At 35.4% G+C, this 21,096-nt stretch overlaps 1 protein-coding gene across 1 annotated transcript; it reads left to right on the top strand.

Moving 5' to 3' along the window:
- Window positions 1-2,295: 2,295 nt before the first annotated feature.
- Window positions 2,296-5,398, top strand: LOC8288712 (probable E3 ubiquitin-protein ligase EDA40). Its single transcript, XM_002528851.4, has 2 exons — window positions 2,296-3,064; window positions 3,146-5,398. The coding sequence occupies exons 1-2, from the start codon at window positions 2,699-2,701 to the stop codon at window positions 4,895-4,897; spliced, it is 2,118 nt and encodes a 705-aa protein (XP_002528897.2). The 5' UTR covers window positions 2,296-2,698; the 3' UTR covers window positions 4,898-5,398.
- Window positions 5,399-21,096: the final 15,698 nt, after the last annotated feature.

The following is a 21,096-nucleotide window of genomic DNA, read 5'->3' as shown; positions in this document are numbered from 1 at the left end:
ATATGAAATTGTTTCTCAGGTACAAAAATAATTGAAAGTTGCAAATTTTCTTGGTATTGTTTTCTCTAAAACAAACTGTTCATCTCTTTTAACTATGAATGCCTCACACTGTGTAAAATTAAAGGCGAATTTAGGAGTATTCCGGAAATTAAAAAATGAAAACACAGTTTATTAGTAAACCAAATCTGTAAGTATTTGGCTGAGTGAGTTCAGATGTGTGAATGAATTCCTTATCCAAATCCTAATTTCTGAGACTGCCATCTGACACTGTTATAATGAACCATAACCATTTTCTCTGCTTTCTCATTCCCTAGGGATTGCTGTGCTCAAAACAAATGGCCGCTATTCTTCTGGGTCAAATGCCTATTCATTGCTCTCTCAAGTCTTTAAGGGGTATTTTGATTTAATTATTGAGATTTATCTAATAAATTCTACTCATTCAGTCAAAAATCAATATCAACCGGCGGTTTTAAAATAGGGTTAACAAGTCCCACTGTGGGTTTTCAACACCCAATTGTAATTATTCATGAAGAAAAAACAGATTAATGTTTTTAATCCATAAAGAAATCTATATTGCGTATATTTTCAAGATATTTGACATTTGTTTTTCAATTCTTGGTTGGTTTTTTATAATAAACCATGAACCATCAATTGTCTCCAGGATTTCATTCTAGTTTTTCAATATAAGCACTAAATTCTGTGGATTTGAAGTGTTAAATTAGTTAAATAGAAATTAGAATTGAATATTATATTTTAGTATTAGATGATTGAAAATATTTAATTATTTAAAATTAGTAAATATATATTAATTTTAGATTATTTTAATATATATGCGATTGATATACACCTAAAATAGATAAACACGTTTTTTTTTTTTTTACATCCAGTAACCACTTTATTTTCATGTATTCTTATGTTCGAAAGCTTCTACATTCTGGAGGTTAGGGTAAGCATTAACACAAAATTGAAGTTCATCCATATAGAAATAGCAAACAACTTGAATTGTAGCACCAAAGCATCCATTAATACTAAAATGATCGCTTGAAACCTACCGTTAATTTAAAACTACCGTTATAGAAACCAAAGCATCCACATATTCATTTAATGCTATGTCTAGTTCAAATTCATAAAATATTTTATTTTGATTTAAAAAAAAATTTTATGAGAGAGAAAATAAAATATAAATAATAAAGTTAAAATAGATATTTTAATTTTATGGAATGAATTAACTTACTAATATGTAATTTATTTCAAAATTTTATATATTTTTTTAAAATTTATTTTAGCTATAACCAATTTTATATAAATTTAATTATATAAAATATTAAATCAATTTTTACTCTTTTAAAGATTATAAATTTTAAATATCTAAATAAATTCTACAAATCTTATGAATTATATAAAATTAGTGTTAATTTTGGACTGATTTTACTTCTAACGCCCACCAAATGTAAAATCCCCATTCCCAAACAACAAGCAGGCAAGAGTTACCAGAAAAGAATTAAGAGTTTAAAACAGACACGAAACCTACTACCCTTTTTTTTTTTTTTTTTTTTCTAATTTACCTTTTTATGTATTTGTTCAAAAAATAAATCTCTAGTGTCATGCATCCAATGGCACACTTGAAAGAGATTGAAGTTAAAATTTAAGGGTCTAAGCTAAATTGTCCGCTAAAATCTTGGTTGCTATTGATTTATCAAATTGCACACAATAACAAATAATAATAACAGTAGCAGCTATTAATACTAAAATGATCACTTGAGGTTTGTAGCATCAACTTGTGAAGCCAAATCTTTAAGAAAATCTCTATCATTTACTTCACAATCAAACAAAATACACAGCTATAGTGCAGAGTTTGCAAACTAACCCTATTAACTCTGTCACTAGAGTGGATGGAGGTGAAGAGGAGGAAGAGACTCACAGGCAGCAACAGATGAGAGAAAGGACATAAAAATTTGCTTGGGAAAATACAGTAAGATAGCTTAAAACAGGGCAAAAGTGTAAACCAAACGAACCCTTATCACCATTTTGAGATAAAATTTCCTTTCCTTTTTCTCAAGTCATCTTGGCTTCGGCATTCGAAGAGAAGTCGGTGAAAGCTAACATGAGAACAGGACACTGTACAATTACCATCAAAACAGTAAGCAATAACAACAATCCAGAAAAACCAAACCGTTGACTTGTTACTGTAGGTAATGACCTACACTTGCCAGTTATTACCTTTCAAATCCCAATACCCAAAACCCAAAGCCCAACTTTGCTTTAAATATACAATTCCTCCTATTTTCTTTATAAAATAGTAAAGAAAAAAAGAAGCACCCAATTATATTTGTATTGCACTAATCCTATTAATTGGATATATAACAGAGAGAGAGAGAGAGAGAGAGAGAGGGTCTTTAAAATTTTTGGCAGCTACAGTGGGAGCTTTTTAATTGAGTGATCTTTTGGAGAGGTATCGAAAGAGAAAGATTGAAAAGAACACAGCAACTTAACAAGAGAAATACAAAACAACTCTTCTCTGCTTCTTCTTCTTCTTCTTTTTCAACTTCTTGTGTCGCTCTCCTTCCTTTAATTGCTACTTGCTTATCCATGCTCATTCCATTTCATTTCCCATTTGAACCCAATCAAAGAATCCATTAAAACCCAAAGATTCATATAGAAAAAGATACAATCTGTTTCTTTTATTTTCTTAAGAACAATGGTGACTGGTTGGAGAAGAGCGTTTTGCACATCAATTCCTAAAGAACGAGAAACTCCAATATTTACAGACAAGAAACAACAACAGCAATGCAGCAGCAGCAGCCACAGCCCAAGAATAAGCTCAAAGTTTGGATTTTTCTCAAACCCATCAACACCACGTTTACAATCTCAACCTGTATCATCGACCCCGAGTCTTCGTTGCCGAACCACCACAGCCACAACTCCAACATCATCAGTACCCAATAGCCCAAAACTCCAGAGCAAGAAATCGAAGAGCCCTAGACTCTTCCATTTCTCCAACCCCTCCTCACCCAAATCCCCTTCAAGCTTCTCCCTTCTCAAAGCCACACTCCGCCTCTCCAAAGTAAGTAATCATCATTATCTATCTTTTCCGTCATTTCATTGTAGATTAAGTATTGATTAGTTTTGTTTTTATTCTCTACAGAACAGATGTGGAATCTGTTTACAGAGTGTAAAAAGCGGACAAGGAACAACAGGTGCTATACTTACAGCAGAGTGCAACCATGTATTTCACTTCCCTTGCATAGCTACGCACGTTAAAAAGAAGCACCATCAACAAAATCTCCTTTTCTGTCCTCTTTGTAACGCTCACGGGAAAGAGCTGCCTTTGATATCCCTCCACCAAAATCATCAAGAAATCAAGAAACATGAAAATCAAAATAAAGTTGATGCTTCTAAAATCAAGAACTTGCGTGTCTACAATGATGACGAGCCTCTTTTGTCTCCTTCTCCTGGCTCTCTTTTTAACCCTATTCCTGAAAACGAATTCGAAGAAGAAGAAGATACTGATAACGATATCCCTGCTCAAGAGTTTCAAGGTTTCTTTGTGAATCCAACTCCACCTGTTCTTAAACCTAGAAGAAATGTGGAGCTTTCTTTGTTACCGGAATCTGCGGTTGTTACTGCTGGAAGGACTTACCAAACGCACGTTGTCGTGCTTAGAATCAGAGCTCCACCGTATACGGCGGCGCGTCGTCCTCCTATTGATTTGGTGATGGTTTTAGACGTGAGTCAGAGGATGTGCGGGGTGAAATTACAAGTTATGAAGCGCATAATGCGCGTGGTTATGTCTTCCCTTAATTCTAACGATCGGTTGTCTATTGTGGCGTTCTCGGCCACTTCTAAGCGTTTGTCGCCGCTGAAGAGGATGACTGCCGATGGGCGGAGATCGGCGCGTCGGATAATCGACGCCCTTGGAAGTACTGGTCAAGGGATGAGTGCAAACGACGCGCTGAAAAAGGCCGCGAAAGTGATTGAAGATCGCCGAGTAAAGAATCCCGTTGCCAGCATCATCATTATATCTAACGGTCAAGATGACAGGTCCCATATTAACTCCGTTAATCAGAAGATGACGGTGTCATCCACGCGCTTTTCTCACTTGGAAATCCCTGTACACTCGGTCAGCCTTGATAACATAAGCGTGTCTAATCACGCGCCACTCGAAGATGCAATAGCCAAGTCCATAGCTGGATTGTTAAGCGTTTCGGTTCAAGAACTTAAGCTTCAACTCGGGTTTGTTTCTTCCGGTTCATCTCAACCACTAGAGATATCAGCGGTTTATTCACTAACAGGTCGGACCAATGTGTTTAGTCCCGGTTCGGTTCGGTTAGGCGATTTACACGGCGAAGAAGAGAAAGAATTACTCGTGGAATTGAAAGGGCAGGCTTCTGCGGGGTCACACCATATGTTATCCGTACGGTCGTCGTTTAAAGACCCATCGTCGCAGGAGATAGTTTTATGTAAAGAACAAGCATTGTTACTCCCTCGTCCTCAAGCCGTTAGATCATCACTGCCTAATATTCAACGGCTGAGAGACCTCCACGTAAGCACAAGAGCAGTAGCTGAATCTCGGCGATTAATAGATTATTATAATGATTTATCTGGAGCTTATCATTTGTTATCATCGGCTCGAGCCTTGTTGATGCAGTCGAGTGATGGGTCGGGTAATGAGTATGTGCGCGGCTTGGAGGTTGAGCTTGGGGAGCTGAACATGCGTAGGCAGCATTCAGTGCAGAGTCAAAGGCAGAGGAGTGGTCAACAAATAGAAGAGAAGCCGGAGCCACTTACGCCGACATCGGCTTGGCGAGCCGCAGAAAGATTGGCTAAAGTAGCGATTATGAGGAAGCATATGAATAGGGTGAGCGATTTACATGGCTTTGAAAATGCAAGATTCTGAGAATTTTTTCTTTTTTAGTTTTATTTTTGTAATACAAAAGAAATATATAGTTATAAAATAAATTTTGGAAAAGAAAAAGAAAAGAAAAAGAATGTGAAATGATTGAATGGACCCAGACATATAGTAGTGACAAGCAGTACCGGACGGCTAGGCCCTTTCTGCAGCGAAAAAGAACAGATAATAAGATGAAAGGGAAGCCAAGGGTTGCCTACATGAGTGAGTATCTCGAGTAAGGGCAGTGGGTGGGGGCACATTCTGGTTTGTCTTTATTACCCAATTTTTTTTTTGCACCAAAATGGAAGAAATGTCTTTAAATGGGTTGATGACGAACAATAAAAAGAAAAAGTAGAAAAGAAAATGTGAAGAGGAGTGGGAAAAAAGGGTAATGTTTTCTATGCTTTAGGTTAGATGATGATTTATACATTAAATGTTATTGTTGGTACTCTATATTTTGTAATATGTGTAAATTGGAAGTATATGACAGATGTTGGTTTTTGTTTTTGTTTTTGTTTTTGTACCTTTTTATGGATTGGTGATGATAGATAGGTATAAAGTTGTTGGCTTTGGTGATGAAAGCCAAAGTGGGCGTTGATGTTGCAGATAATGCCAATTTCAACTAGATTGTAAATTTGTATATATCATATTGTTTTAGGAGTTTCAAGAGCAGTTTTCAAAAGAAGAGAGCATTTTGTTTTCTTCTCATTTGTCCTAATCAATTAATTCGTGGGATATTCATGCATAATAACAACTTGAGAAATGTAATTTGCTTCTTTAGAGATGGGAGGGGCAGTGTTGAGAGTTAGGGTGACAATACTCAACACTACAATATGACGACACAAAAATAGTAATTTTAAGTGTTTTTATCGTATCAATTCGATGACGACACCAAATAAATTACTTTTATAAGTTGACATGTTAATTTATTAATAACATTTTTGATTTATTATTTTATTAAATATGTCATTGTATCTGTAGAATAAATAAATCATGCAAGAATTTAGGATTTTAATATTATTTACTTATTCATCATTTTCAAGTTGGTCCAAAGTATATATATATGATTAATTCTTAAGACGATTTGACAACTTTAAAATACTCTTTTTAATTAGTAAGGAGATTTCTTTGCATTCAAACTATAAATTTAATCATAATGTTAGATCGAATTATATACTTTCATGGACCGAAAGTTTTAATATATGATTCGTAAGAAAAAAATATAAAACACAATAATACACATTCAACCGCTAGAACACCTCTACATATTATTAAGATTTGAAATTCGCATTTTGTGTAAATGCCAAGAAGCATTTGATGAAGGGTTAGGTGTTTGACATTGTGCAATGTCACCTGAGAATGATTGATATTCAACTTTTCTGCACCTCTCATGTGTTGAGCACTAGAGAAAAGATTTGGGCAGTTAGTGCCAAATCAATTGGTCAATAATAAACATTACATAATTAATTAAAATGTGAACACGATTTACATATAATTAAGAATTGAATGAAATGCATCCCACTAACCCAAAAATTTGGATGCATAGTGATAGAGATTCAACCCCCCCACTACCCAAAAAAGAAAAGTTGATCAAGTAAAAAAGCAATTTTGTGGAGAGGGCATAGAGAAGATTCATGTATATTTATTGAATACAAAATCTTATATGCTTCTAAGATCTTGGTTCCCATAGTGCGTGGACATAATCATCTCAATCCTAAAATCATAAAAGAAAAATAAAAGGATTTTGCACCAAAAAGAAACATCAAAGCTTTTTTTTAAAAATATCAATAATCATAACTTGCCAAGCTGTCAGATAGAGTTTATAAATTATAATATCATTATTTTTGCCCACATCATTTATATTCAACAAACCACCTTGCTTTGTTTGCTTAAACAAATCACAATCTTTCAATTCTATTGGCCTGGTTTGTATATAGGGAGAATTTTTCAATACACAAAGAAATTTGTTCAATTAATAATCTCAGAAATTATATTATATTTTTGGATCACTTGGTTTGTATCTAGTAATTAGCATGTGTGTGCTAACATACATAGAATGATAAACAAAAACAAAATGATTTCCTTCTAATGTGTAAACCAGAACTAAAGACTAGTGAGCCTATAATTGCAATAGAAAAAAAAAAAAAAAGAAGAAGAAGAAAAGAGGAGGTTGTTTATTGGTAAATGAACTAGTGGATTAAAAGTTTTTAGGAAAAGAAAGAAAAGAAATATGAGTAGCTCACCATAAACGGGATCCAATGAACTATGAAGCAACATGAACAAATTATGAGCAGCTCACTAATCCCTATCCTACACACGATTAGCATAATGGACCACAATAATTATGAAATAAACCTCATTCTAATAATGTCACCCCAAGTTAATTAATCAATAATCACATGGCAAGAGAACCATGACAACTTCATTTCTCCCGGTGGAAGGCCTTCGGTTCTACTGGATGCAATCTTATTTCTAAAATTTTTTGTTGAACTTTAGGGATATTAAAATTTATTTTGATGTTGACAAACAATTGAGTTCGTCTAACAATTTTAATTAAGTGTTTATGTGCAAAGAAGAAGAATCGAAATCTCTTACTTTATTAGAGTAGGCAGATTCACGTCCGTGAACTTATATTCATGGTCGTGAAACTCACTTTCCCAGCAATGAATAACTCTTTCCAGCCATGAAAAGCTTAAAACTCAAAACAGAAAGGATAATAGCATTCACGAGGAGACTTCCTACTTGTGAAGGTCAAGATTCACAGCTGTGAATATTAATTCATGCCCGTGAAATATCATTCTACCTCCAATTCTTGAAGAAATCTCAAAAGCATTCATGACCAGATTTTCCAGTTGTGAAGGTAACCATTCACAACCATGAAGAAATCTTTCCAGCTGTGAAAAAAAGCTTCCCAACCGTGAACAAATTTTCACGTCTGTAAAGAATTTCTTCCTGACAAGTCTAGTAGCCTTCACGACCAAAGTTTCTATTTGTGAAAGAAGTCATTCCTAGCCATGAAAGAGGTTTTCACAACCATGACAAGTTTCAATCTTTTGAATCTAGATTTGGCGTCGAAGTCTCACGGTCGTGAATGATGATTCCTATCCATGAAGCTACATTCTTTAAGATTGTTGAAACATCTATATTTATATTTAATGAGAATATAACGCCTCTATTCCTCCTAGAATAATAAAACATCATTTTTACAGTTTTAGGGCAAGCAAGAGTATTTTTCCATTTGTATTAACTCTCAACAACTTCATAATCTTTTCTAATTTCATCTTGTTTCAAAGATTCAAGATTGGGCTTGAATCTTTAGATGGTTGGGTGATTAATTATTATATTCAAAGCAAAAAAAATGGTTAGGTTGAGTGTTTGAGTAAAGGATTGATTACTCTTGTAATTAAGATTTTTCAATCTTAGATTAGATCAGAGTATGAGCCTTGAAAAAATACTGGGTTTGTTTTCAGCCTTGTGAAAAAGGACTCAACTAGAGTTAGGTTGTAATTCTATTTGATAGTGGAAATCTCAAGATGATTTTTAAGGAATGGATGTAGGCAAGTGTTGGTCAAACCACTATGAAATTCTTATGTTGTGAGATTGTGCTTGATTTTCTTCTTGCTTGATTTTAGTTTTTCAGTTTTTGATTTCAACCAATTCATTCCCCTCTCTTGGTTCCATCTAGAATTACAAGGTTTATCTCCTTGGCACTTTGGTGGTAATCCTATTTGAGTTAGTCCCCTTAGGGTTAGTTTGTAAAAGAGGTCTTTTTTTTTTTTTTGTCCTTTAGGGTTTATCTCTTTGGCACTTTGGTGGTAATCCTGTTTGAGTTAGTCTTATTTGCTAGGGTTGGTGTGTAAAAGAGGTCTTTTTATTTTTCTTTTTGCCCTTCGAATCTTATTCTCCCCTCCATTAATTGTTAATTTTAGCAGGGTTTTACTCAAGGTGCATGCCGATAGATTAGTGTACAACTACTTATTATATTTGTTTTCTAATATCCTTAGATTCCTGGATAAATTTCTTCCATCACCCTCTTGATATTTATCACCATTTAATTCTATCTTAACCTTTCAGCTTACCTAGATAATCTCCCTTTTCCTTGACTTATCTCACAGTCAATTCAAAAGTCCAATAATTTTCTCAAACCCTAAAATTCTTAGTATTTATGAGTTGTATACACTTGTTTCATTATAGACCCTAAAACCAACTTTTTGAACTCTTTTTATTTTTTTCTCTTGATCTCTGGTGGTACTAGGTCCTTTATACCTTACCATTTATTTACTACTTAGCTCAAAAGTGTTTAACCCTACTTCTTTTTTGGCTATCCTTCTATAGATCATTGATATGAGGGTTCTTCTTTAGTGCAATGACCTATTGTTGAGTTGGGTTCAAGAGTTGGTAACTTTGATACTAGTCTTAAAAAAGTCTTGGTTGGTAAGATTATCTCAGGATGTAACTTTAGTGCCTATGTGGTTAAAGAGGCCCTTAAATCTTCCTGGAGGTTAAGTAATGACTTTAAAGTGGAAAGAGTTGAGAAAAATATTTTTTCCTTCTTTGTTAAAAATGAAGCTGATTTTCTAGTTGTTTTTAAAGGAAGGCCATGGAACATTCAGAACTAGCATATCAACTTAAAGGAGCGAAAACCTGATATTACAACATAAAATATTAATTTTTTAAAATCTCCCTTTTATGTTCAACTCCATGATATCTCATAACCATATCAATGAAGCTAATATCAAGAACGTGAGACAATTGTTTAAAGGTATACTTAAGACGGATCTTCACAACACTAATCTCAACGTAGAGTTAAATATGTTGGTAAATACACCTCTGTTTAAGGCTTCAAATACGGAAAACTCCTAGATGCTTACTACTACTATATATGACAGACAATATTACCAGACTATATTCTTTGAAGATGGAGGAGGATCGTATTAGTCATGGAGACAACTCTAACCTTAGTGTGGAGCTTAGGAAGCAACCTTTTTTTGGCAAGGTGAGAGCTGCTGAGGAGCCACTTATCATATATGAAACAAGCGGTCTGTAATACCCAAATTTTTTATTTTAATAATAATAATATTAGTAATAATTAATAAATAAATTTTTATTTAAATTAATATTACTTTATTTTTTTAATTAGTTTAATTGTGATGAATTAAATAGAATTTTAATGCTAGACAAAATAAGGGAGTTATTTTCTATGTCTAATTAGTTTGATTTTTAAGAAATTAATTAAGTAAATTCTTTGAAAAATAAATTATATTTTTTTCATTTAATTTTCTCCAATATGAATATATGAATTAATTTCTATATTTGAAAATCATGAAAAGAATAGTAAATAATATTTTTATAAGGAATTTATTGGGAAATGATAAATTTTAATTAGCAAATAGTGTTGATTTTAATTGGAAAATATTTAACAAATTGATTAATTTAATTAATTAAGTGTTAGGGTTAAATTGACAATTTATTTTGGAATAAGGATTAAAAATATAATTTTATTAATATGGGGTATTAACAAAAATTTGTATGGTTGGTAGTTTTATAAGTGTGTCGGTAAGGGTATTTTGATAGTTTTACGTTTAAAAGCAAGGATAAATAAGTAATTCTCTATTTTCAATAATTGTAATTTGGCCCCAATTAAATAGTCAGGGGCTTAATTGAAAAGCTAAAAAAAAGTTTAAGGGTTAATCAAAGATTTTACAGGGTGAAATTGTTAGTAATTAAAAAGTTGAAGGACTAAATGGTAAAGAAGAATAATTCAGGGACTAAAAGTTGATATGGAGAAGAAGAAAAGGAGAAGAGCATCAGGGAAGAGGGAGAGGAAGGAGAGGTGGCATTGGTTGCATCGTTCAGTCGGTGGTGGCCGAAGCAATGAGGCCGAGTGCAAAGAAAGAATAGTGGAAATCGCGAGAAGGAAGGCAACAACTTTCCGGCGCCATTCCAGGCGTTCTCGGCGGCGATTTTGGTCTCAAAATGACCAGTGAGTTGAGGGCTTCCTTTTGAGAGTAGCGGCGTCGGCTTTGGTGGCCGAAGGAAGGAGTTTCAGCAAGGTGATGGCACTTGAGTTTTCGGAATTTTCCGGTGAGCTTTGACTGATCGGAGGACATATCCAGACTCCCCTGAGCTCAAGCTTTCCAATGGCACTAGTTTCGCGGCGATCAGACTCCGTTTAAAAATCGACTGCCGAGATCATCCGTAAATATGTCCGAATGATCAGAGGTCGGATCGGAAGATCGGAAGATGGGATCGTCATCAGTGCGTCGTCTCAAGTCCGTAGGCGCGCTCGGATCGTTGATCGGACTCCGGCGGCTAGAGGCGAGTCGACTGAGTAATCAAGCGTCTCAGTAAATTTCTAGCCCGTAGATTTTAAAGTTCATTGATAAAAAGTTACGTGTTTAATTATTGTGTTGAATACTATAAAAACTATGTGAGGTTTATTAGTTAAAATAAATAGTTTATCAGACCGTTTGCCAATAATTGTGATTTGTGTCCTATGGCGGAGTCGGAAAAAATAATGTAGTATGGTGGCCCGACTCCCGTTAAATAAATTGTTGGAATAATTAAAGTGTTCTTCTGGCAGGTCCTGGACCTGTAATATGGGGGGTAGATGTCCGTGTTTAGGGGAGGTTCTGCCGGATTTTCGGTAGAATTTACCCGAATCGAAAATTTTTAGACTGTCAGTCCTAGGAGTCTAGGTCTAGGTTTATTTTCAAGTGTTTTACTTTTTCTCATCAAAGCTGTGAGTTAAAGTCATATATCTGTTGACATGTGTCATGCTGAGATTTAACGAAATAATTTGGTTACATGATTTAATAGTTTAATTATTTATTTAATCACCATTTATATATGTTTCATTTTATGCATTATGATTTTATTGATTGCGAGTTGACTCGGGATGGGGTGGCAGTAGAACATGTCACTTGATGAGTTGCATCAGGACCATGTGCACACCGGTAGGAATCTGAGACAAATAGTAAAAAGAGTAAATTTAAAAAGGTAAATTTAGGACTTGCCCTGGTCGAGCATTGCTCTCTGGGCGCCGACTTATTTAGAAACCTAAGTGACCAGACTGGACTTAAGGATCCTAGTCGAGCTTCGCTCTCTAGGCGCCAGTCTTATTGGAGTAAGAGAACCGAAAGGCTAAGACTAATAGTGATAATTAAGTGACCAGACTGGAGTTAAGGACCCTGTTCGAGCTTCACTCTCTGGGCGCCAGTTCCGTTGGAATGAGAGAGTCGAGATGATAGTATTGTGATTAGGGTTCTACTGAGGTACTCCGTCCCGTGGTATGAAATTTTATTTTATTTTATTTTATTTTATTTTACAGAAGCATACCATGACATGTATTTTTATTTTAAATTAAGCAAATATTCTATTGAAGTGTTTATATTCATTTTTGGGATATATGATTTTAACTCACTCTCGAAACTGGCAGTCTCAATTTCAATATTTTTTAGGTGATTATTATTCTTCCCGCAGTTCTTATCTAGCAGCCCGACTCCTTCATCATCGGGTTGATATAATTGATTTTGGTATGTTTGACTAGTAAAATTTTAGATTCTCCGCAGTAGAAATTTTAGACTTATAAGTTTGTAATTTTATATAAATTCAAGTCTCACCTAATTATGCTGGCAGACCAAATTTAGTTTATAGTACCCGTTGATTTAAGATTAATTGTGGAAAAAGTGCTTTGGATTGAATTCGGATTTCAATTTGATTGAGTTAGTGAATAGTGAGGCTTACTACTGGATTTGGTGGTCTTAAGCCTACCCATTCCCTAGTGCCGGTCACGGACCCACATATTAGGTCGTGACATAATCAGTTGGCCTTAGGATTTCAAGGTCAGAATAAATAGGTGCAAAACAAGAATGAAAGAAAAAGTGGTAATCAGACTCCCCCTAATAAAGGTAAAACAACTTAGAGGTCTATCCTAACACAGCTGCGTAAGGATAAATCCCATATGGGAGCAGCTTCCCCTATTTCACCCCTACAGTTTGACATTCTCTCTGCAACGATTAATACTAATTCCTCAACCCTTTTTATGTCAACTCTAAATTAAACCTTTTTCATACTATTATTAAATCCCTTATGTCTTACTTAGATACCCTAGATCCCACTTTTTGTATTAAGCCAAACCTTCCATGTTTGCTTAGCTGAACCCCCATCACATATTTACCACACTTAAGCCCATTATCCATAATATACATGGCCCTAACTTTGATGAGCCCAAGCCCATCAATAGTAGTTTATTCAAACCTACAACCATAGACATCCAACCCCCAAGTCTCCCTCCCACTAAGACCTCCTAGGCTAATATTACAACCCCTCATATTTTATTGGATATCCTAAGCCGCTTCTTAAGAAGTAAATATGTCCGCCTAAATAAGTCGGATATTCTTTCCCTAGACCAACAAATTAAAATGGCTGCTGATATTCTTTTCCACAAGTAAGAGGGCACTTTGCTCTAGTTAAATAAGAAAGAATCTCAAGTGGAATGAAATCATGAAGGTGGTGTGACTGGAAGGAAATTTGATAATGTGCTTGAGATAAATAACAAAGATAATTGCTTTACAGTCCTACCGAGTATAATTTACAAACTAACAAGGTGGCTAGAGAACGACAATGGTCTATAAGAAAATAGAAAATAATAGCCAGAGGAAGGAATGGTGAGAATGTTATAAATAACCTTCCAATACCTAGAATTTGGTTCAGACTACTACTGATAATGAATGAAATAGAGAAGACCAAACCAAATATGTAGCCTAAAGTCAAAGTTAGAAAACTAAATGTTACTAAAAAGATGGAGGAAGCTAGCCTCAACTAGCCTTAATTGGATAAATAAACTTATTAGTTGGAATTGTCAGGGTTTGGAAGTGTTGAATAAAGAAATATAAAATGACAACCACACATTGAATTGATAAAGTTTGGCTATTAAATAGCCTTACAAATGCGAAACAGAAGCTGCTGCAACAATGCATCACTACACTAAGCACTCATCATGTCTCTAACAGACCTAAAGATCATGAGGTAGTTGCATAGGAATAGGTCGAATGCATATCCTAAAACATAAGACAATTATTAACAGAAACAGATAACACCCTAGGATAAACCTGAGAGGAATAACTTGAAATAAAAAAAATTGTCATCATTCATTACTTTTAACAATCCCTCCCTTAAACCAAAATTTGGGTAGTAGCCAAATTTTAGTTTAAAGGAAAAACTCCAAGTGTTGTCCTGAGTCTTTCAAACACTTCCAGTCGCAATGGCTTGGTCATGATGTCTGCAATTTGCTCATCAGTTCCACAATGAATCATTAACACCACTCCATCCTTAACAAGATCTCTCGGGAAATGATACCTAACACCAATGTGTTTAGTCCTTCCATGAAACACTGGATTTTTGGCAAGCTTAATGGTTGAAGAATTATCACATAGAACTGTAATTGGCTTGTTCTCATCTTCTCCAATTTGCTTTAAGATAGCTCGCATCCACACACATTGACATGCACAAGTTGCAGCTGTAACATATTCTGCCTCAGTGCTTGAGAGTGTAACAATGGGTTGTTTCTTGGACATCCAAGCTACTGTTCCACCACTCATCATACAAGTGTAGCTAGAAGTACTTTTAAAATCTATGTTGTCCCCTACATAATCACTATCAATGTAGGCAGTGAGCTCATTCTTGCTTCCCTTATTGTAGAAAATTCCCAGCTTGGTCGTGTGCCTTATATACCTCAATATCCTCTTTGCTACAAGCATATGGATCTCCATAGGTTTAGACATAAACTTGTTAATCAAACACACACTATACATCAAGTCAGGCCTTGTAGCTGTGATGTACATAAGACTGCCCACCATTTGCTTAAACAAAGTAGAGTCTGCTTCTCTCCCTTCTTCCTGTTTTGACAGTTTGTTGCCTGGAACCATAGGATTCTTTACACCATTGCACTCAGCCATACCAAATCTAGCCAGAATATCTTTAGCATATTTTCTTTGCAAATATGTATTCCTTCTGCACCTTGATTTACTTCTACCCCCAGAAAATATTTCATCTCCTCCAAATCTGTCATTTCAAACTCCTTCTTCATGGAATCTTTAAAACATCTTAACATATTATCATCATTACTAATAAACACAAGATCATCAACATAGGGACTTACAATGAGAATTTTATCAAGTGTTTCTTTCTTCACAAACAATGTATGTTCATGACAGCTTTGATTGAACCCATGCTTGATGAAGTAACCTTCTATTTTGCTAAACCATGCCCTTGGTGCTTGTTTGAGACTATACAATATCTTTTTCAGTTTGTACACTTTATCTTCTTCTCCTTTAGCAACATATTCTTGTGGTTGTGCAATGTAGACATCTTCAGTGAGTTCTCCATGTAGAAATGTACTTTTCACGTCCAGTTGGTAAAACATCTATCCATTTCTGGCAGCTAGAGCAATTACTGTTCTAATTGTATCCCAACGAGCTACTGGAGCAAAAACTTCATTGTAGTTAATCCTCTTCTCCTGTGCATAACCTTTTGTAACTAGTCTTGCTTTGCACTTGTCAACATTTCCATTTTCATTAAGCTTGGTACGAAAGATCCACTTTACTCCAATGATTTTAGCTTCTTTTGGTGCTTTAACTAGCTCCCAAATGTTGTTCTTGACAATGGCTCCTATTTCTGCATCCATGGCATCTCTCCAATTTTTGTTCTTTACAGCATCTTCAAAATAAATTGGATTATCATGGGTTGTAAAGAAAATAAAATTTTGTACCTCTTCTTCCTCTAAAAGTCCTTCACCACTGACATAGTCTTGTATTTAGCTTGGTGCTCTTGTGATTCTTCTGGTGGTAAGTGGAAGCGTTTCCGGTACTTTTGTAACTTGTTCTTCTTCAGATGATAGTGAATTGTTGAAACTTGTGTTCACTTTTATTTCCTCTTTATCTTCACTCGAACTACAAGTATCATCTTCTGCTTCTCCCCAACCTAGTGCCTCCTCTCTACTGTCTAATTCACTTTCTCCCCAATTCCAGCAACTCTTCTCCTCAAATACCACATCCTTACTGACTAGCACTTTTCTTTCTGCTGGATCATACATTTTGTACCATTTGGATTCATCACTGTATCCAATGAGCACATATTTTCTACTCCTTGCATCCAGCTTTAGTCTCTGAGCTTCTGGTACATGAACATATCCTATGCATCTAAATACTTTAAAGTATTCTACATTTGGCTTTGATCCACTCTAGCATTCTTCAGGTGTCTTATTTTTCAGTGCTGATGTTGGACATCTATTCAGCATATAGCAAGTCTATTTAGCTGCATCTGGCCAGAAAGCCTTTGGCATCTTTTTCTCCTCTACAATTCATCTCACCATGTTAAGTATTGAACGATTCTTTCATTCAGCTACCCCGTTTTGATGTGGAATGTATGCTGTGGTAAGCTATCTTTTGATTCCATGTGTTCTACAGTACTCTACGAATTCAGTTAAAGTGAATTCACATCCCCTATCTGTTCTTAATCCACCAATGCCCATTCCTTTCTCTTTCTCAACTTATGATTTAAAACATTTGAATGTAGTGAAGGCTTCACTCTTCATATTCAATATATAAATCCATAACTTTCTACTAAAATCATCAATGAAAGTCAAGATATACCTTTTGTTGCTGCGAGATTTGGGAGAGATTGGTCCATAAATATCAGAGTGGATGAGTTGAAGAGGCTTGCTTGCTCTCCATTTGCTCCTTTTTGGTATGATCTTTCTGTGTTGTTTTCCCTTCATGCAGCTATCACATATGTCACTTGATGTGACGAACTTTGGAATGCCTCTAACCATATCTTTCTGCATCATTTGTTTCATGCCTTGAGAACTCAAATGCCCCAGTCTTTTGTGCCACAAGTCTCCCAGATTTTCAGCTTCAATGTTGTAACATGCTGCTGCATTAATGACTATGTTGGCTACCACCACAAGCATTTTGTTGGTAGTCATTCTGCTCATAATGATACATCCATGGTGTCAGTGATAGACTTTACAGACACCATGCTTAATGATAATGACCATTCCCCTTTCCTGTAGTTGCCCCATGCTTAAGAGATTGTTCTTCAAATCTGGAACATAATATACATCTTCAATGGTGCGAGCCATTCCTTCTACCTCAATTTTAATGTTACCTTTCCCAAGCACTGCCATTCTGTAGTCATTGCCAAGCTTCATAGAATGCTTGAATTTTTCATCAAGCTTGTCAAACCATCCCTTGTTTTCAGTCATGTGGTTTGAGCACCCCGAGTCTAGGTACCAAGTTCCTTCTTTGCTAGCTTCTATGGAGTCAACATGAGCCATGAGCAGCATCTCATCTTCTTCTTCTATTTCGGCATAGTTGGCCCTTCTTTCCAAACTAAGACATTCATGCTGAAAATGTCCTAATTTATGACATTTGTAGCATTCCAGCATTGCCTTGCTTGAGCCGTATGAAATTCTCCCTGTACCTCAACTCCTTCCTCCTCGAAACACTCCTCTCCCTCGTCCTCGATCACTTCTATCATCATGTGAGACCTTAAGTGTGTGTTTTTCCTCCATAAAAATTTTCATCCTTTGCTCATGAATGAGCAGACTGCTCTGAAGCTCATCAATTGTGAGTGTCGATATTGTTTGATTCCTCAATTGAACATACGATATAGTTGAACTTTGAGGTGAGTGACCTCATTATCTTGCATGCTATTTCTCTTTCCTGGATTGACTCTCCACATGCTTTCATCCGTTTTGCAACGGATAGAATTCTTCCAAAATAAGCATTGATCGATTCGCCTTCTTTCATCTTAATAGTCTCATATTCAGTGTGCAGGGCCTGCAATTGAGCACATTTCACTCTTGTTGATCCTTTGAATTTCTGCTTCATGGAATCCCAAATCTGTTTTGACGTATCGTCATTCAGAATTGTTTCCATAATTTCTCTATCGATAACTTAATAGAGATAGTTCTTGATCTTCCTGTCCTTTATGAGTTGTTCTTCCATTGCCCTCATCTTCTTGCCATCTCCTTTTGTTCCTTCTGGAATAGCTTCAATTCCCACCTCGATTAGATTCCAATACTCCTTAGCTCGCAAGAAGTTCTCCATGAGCTTAGCCCAATGCTCATAGTACCCATCAAATTTTGGAATCGCAGGTTGCACAAATTTAGTGTTTGTGTTGCTGCTCTCTGCCATTTTTGCTTCTCTCCTCTCAGATTTCTGTATTGCACTTATATTAGGCTGATGTAGCTCTGATACCAAAAATATTGAATAAAGAAATATAGAATGACAACCACATATTGAATTGATAAAGTTTGGCTATTTAATAGCCTTACAAATGCGAAACAGAAGCTGCTGCAACAATGCAGCACTACACTAAGCACTCCTCACGTTTCTAACAGACCTAACGATCATGAGGTAGTTGCATAGGAATAAGTTCAATGCATATCCTAAAACATAGGACAATTATTAACAGAAACAGATAACACCCTAGGATAAACTTGAGAGGAATAACTTGAAATAAAAAAAATTTCATCATCCATTACTTCTAACAGGAAGACCCCTGACAATCCAATATCTGAAAAGGATTCGTAATTCTTATTACTCAAATGTTATTTTTCTTAGGAAGACCAAGAATAAGAAAAGTAATATATTGTTGACCTATAGGGTTTGGCTACGGATCTAGCTTTTGGCATGGATTGATGGTATTCTTATCTCTATTACTTTTATTCGTGATCCCATTTTGTGTTGTAAAATCTCTAGCCCTAGTATGGGTGTCTGGAACTTTGTTTCTTGTTATGGTAGTTTTATTTATAATATTAAAAGCTCTCAGTTCCAGTATTTGACCGAGCATTACAACAATATTAACTCTTCTTTTGTTTTTATGAGTGATTTTAATTTTATTTTGATGGGTGGATTACCTTTTACCATACAAGCATGAGAGTACTTTTGAGTTTGCTTAATGATCTAGGCCTGATTGATTTAAGATTTACTGGCCCTCCCTTTACGTGCGATAAAAGATGAAATGGGTGAATTATCTCAGGCTATTTTATAGAATTTTAACTTTTAATCAATGGAGTTTTGATCATTAGAATGCTTTTGTACTCACCTAGAAGATGTTAGTTTTGGTCATAGACTAATCCTCCTAAACTTCACATTCTAATTCTAAGCACTTCTTTCGATATGATAAGAGATGGTGTAATAATTTGAAAGTCAAGGAGATTATATGTCTTTCTCTTGAAATAAAGAGTACTCTGGATTTGATATGTTCAAGTTTTATGCTAAGCGTAAGGATTACTGACATGAACCGATTAAATGGAGGAGAAACTTGAAATATGTAGGATCAACATAGAAGTAATCTCTAAAGAACTTAACAGGGTTAAGGTGTCTTCTAATAGGGTAGATACTCAGAAGATCATATTATATAGAGAGTCAACTTCAGAAGGAATTTGCTAAGGAGGAATTTTTTAGGTCAAAAATCTAAACAAGACTAGCTTGCTTTAGGAGATAATAACGTAACCCTTTTACGTACCAAAACAATTCAAAGAAGGGCTAAGAACAATATCTAGGGGTTAGAAGATGAAGATAGTTGCTGGTTCTCGAATCAAAAGCATATCATTAAGATAGCTATTAGCTATTTTACTAAGTTTTATACTTTTAGCGATACTCAAAAGTTGGATTTTGCTTTTACAGGTCTGAATCCAAAGATCACTACATATATGAATGAGGCTCTTATTTAGAATGTCACTTCTGATGAAATCAAAGCTGCTCTATTCTCTTTATCTCTACCAGTAACAATCATTCTCATAGTGGGAGTATTGGCCTTGTGGCCTCTAACCTTCAAGGTCAAGTGGTCAATCAATGGAGCAGTTGTTCTATTACCACTCTTCTTATCTTGGAAACCTTAGCTCTATGAGATGGTATGCCTTAGGCTGTTAGCAGAGGGTGGGAGAATGTTTGTTTCGTTGACATAGCTTGGAAAGTGCAGGTCCCTTCTTATGATATAATAAATATCTTTCGATGTACTGACTATGTCCTTTATTTCCATTGGCTATGTGTTTATAAGTAAGAAACTTTAATTTCTTAGCTCATCGTACGGCTTGTTGGGTTTTTCCGTTTGCTGGCCATGCAATTAGCTAAGGTGCTCTTCCTTTTGTATTGCTTTTTCTTTCAATATATTTCTAACTTTGGAGAAGAAAAACCATGGCCACCCTATCAAGAAGTAACTTCCAACATCTTTCCAATTCTATAGGACCCTTTTGTGTGTAAATCTAAAGAAAAGAAGAAATAGGGGTAAAAGTAGAAGCTTTTTTTTTTTTTTTTTTGAAAAGAAAAGTAGAAGCCTTTACAAGAAGGCCTGAAACTGCGTGAATAAGGATGATAAGAAAAGGAGGTGACATTAACTTGAGCATAAAAAAGGTGTTTCTGTGAGCTCTTTATATTGCACTCTTGGGAGAATTGATGTTGTCCTTAAATTGCGCACACTTTTAAAGTTTTTTAATGGCAGTGATGAGTTTTTATAGTGTAGTGTGCATGCACTGCCTTTATGGTGCAACCTTCTTTTTTGAAAAAGAAAAGAAATGGTGGATGTAAAACATTACATAGCACACCATTGTAAATAATCCAAATCCCAATAAAGTCAGCATCTCTCACCTGCAAATTTCTATGTATGTCGCAGTATCACAAGGTACAAACCATGCATTTGTACAACTACAGGCAATATTTTTCAGATTCATAAATTTCTGCCAATACATGTCTTTGAGTGTCTCCCTCGCCCTGTGCGCTTTCTTGCTTCCTCCTTAAAAGCTGATATCTATAATGAATGTTATCTCCTTTCACTTTAATTGCAAGCAATATTTTCGGAGATAGTAATGGGAAAATATGTTTAAGACATGCAATTAATACAAGTTAAAAAGGAGAGGAGTACCGATAAATACTTTTAAGTTGGCACCAGTGAACTTGGATGGCAGAAACTCTTCCTTTTCTTTTGTCAGTTTGGACCTACTAAAAGCTCGAGGCCCAATAATCACTGAATGGAGTTGGGCCCCTATCTTGCTAAAGATCATACCCCACAGCTATCACATTGCATTGTCCTGCCAGCTTGACATAAGTGGGGTTTTGTTACTGATTGCATTTTCATGTCCCACCCCAAAACTATGTTCCAAAGCATCCTGGAAGTAGCATTATCATTAACAACATAAA

The sequence above is a fragment of the Ricinus communis genome, chromosome 7 (genome assembly GCF_019578655.1).
Source record: "Ricinus communis isolate WT05 ecotype wild-type chromosome 7, ASM1957865v1, whole genome shotgun sequence".
Taxonomy (NCBI): Eukaryota; Viridiplantae; Streptophyta; class Magnoliopsida; order Malpighiales; family Euphorbiaceae; genus Ricinus; species Ricinus communis.
This window is presented reverse-complemented; position numbering and strand designations above follow the sequence as displayed.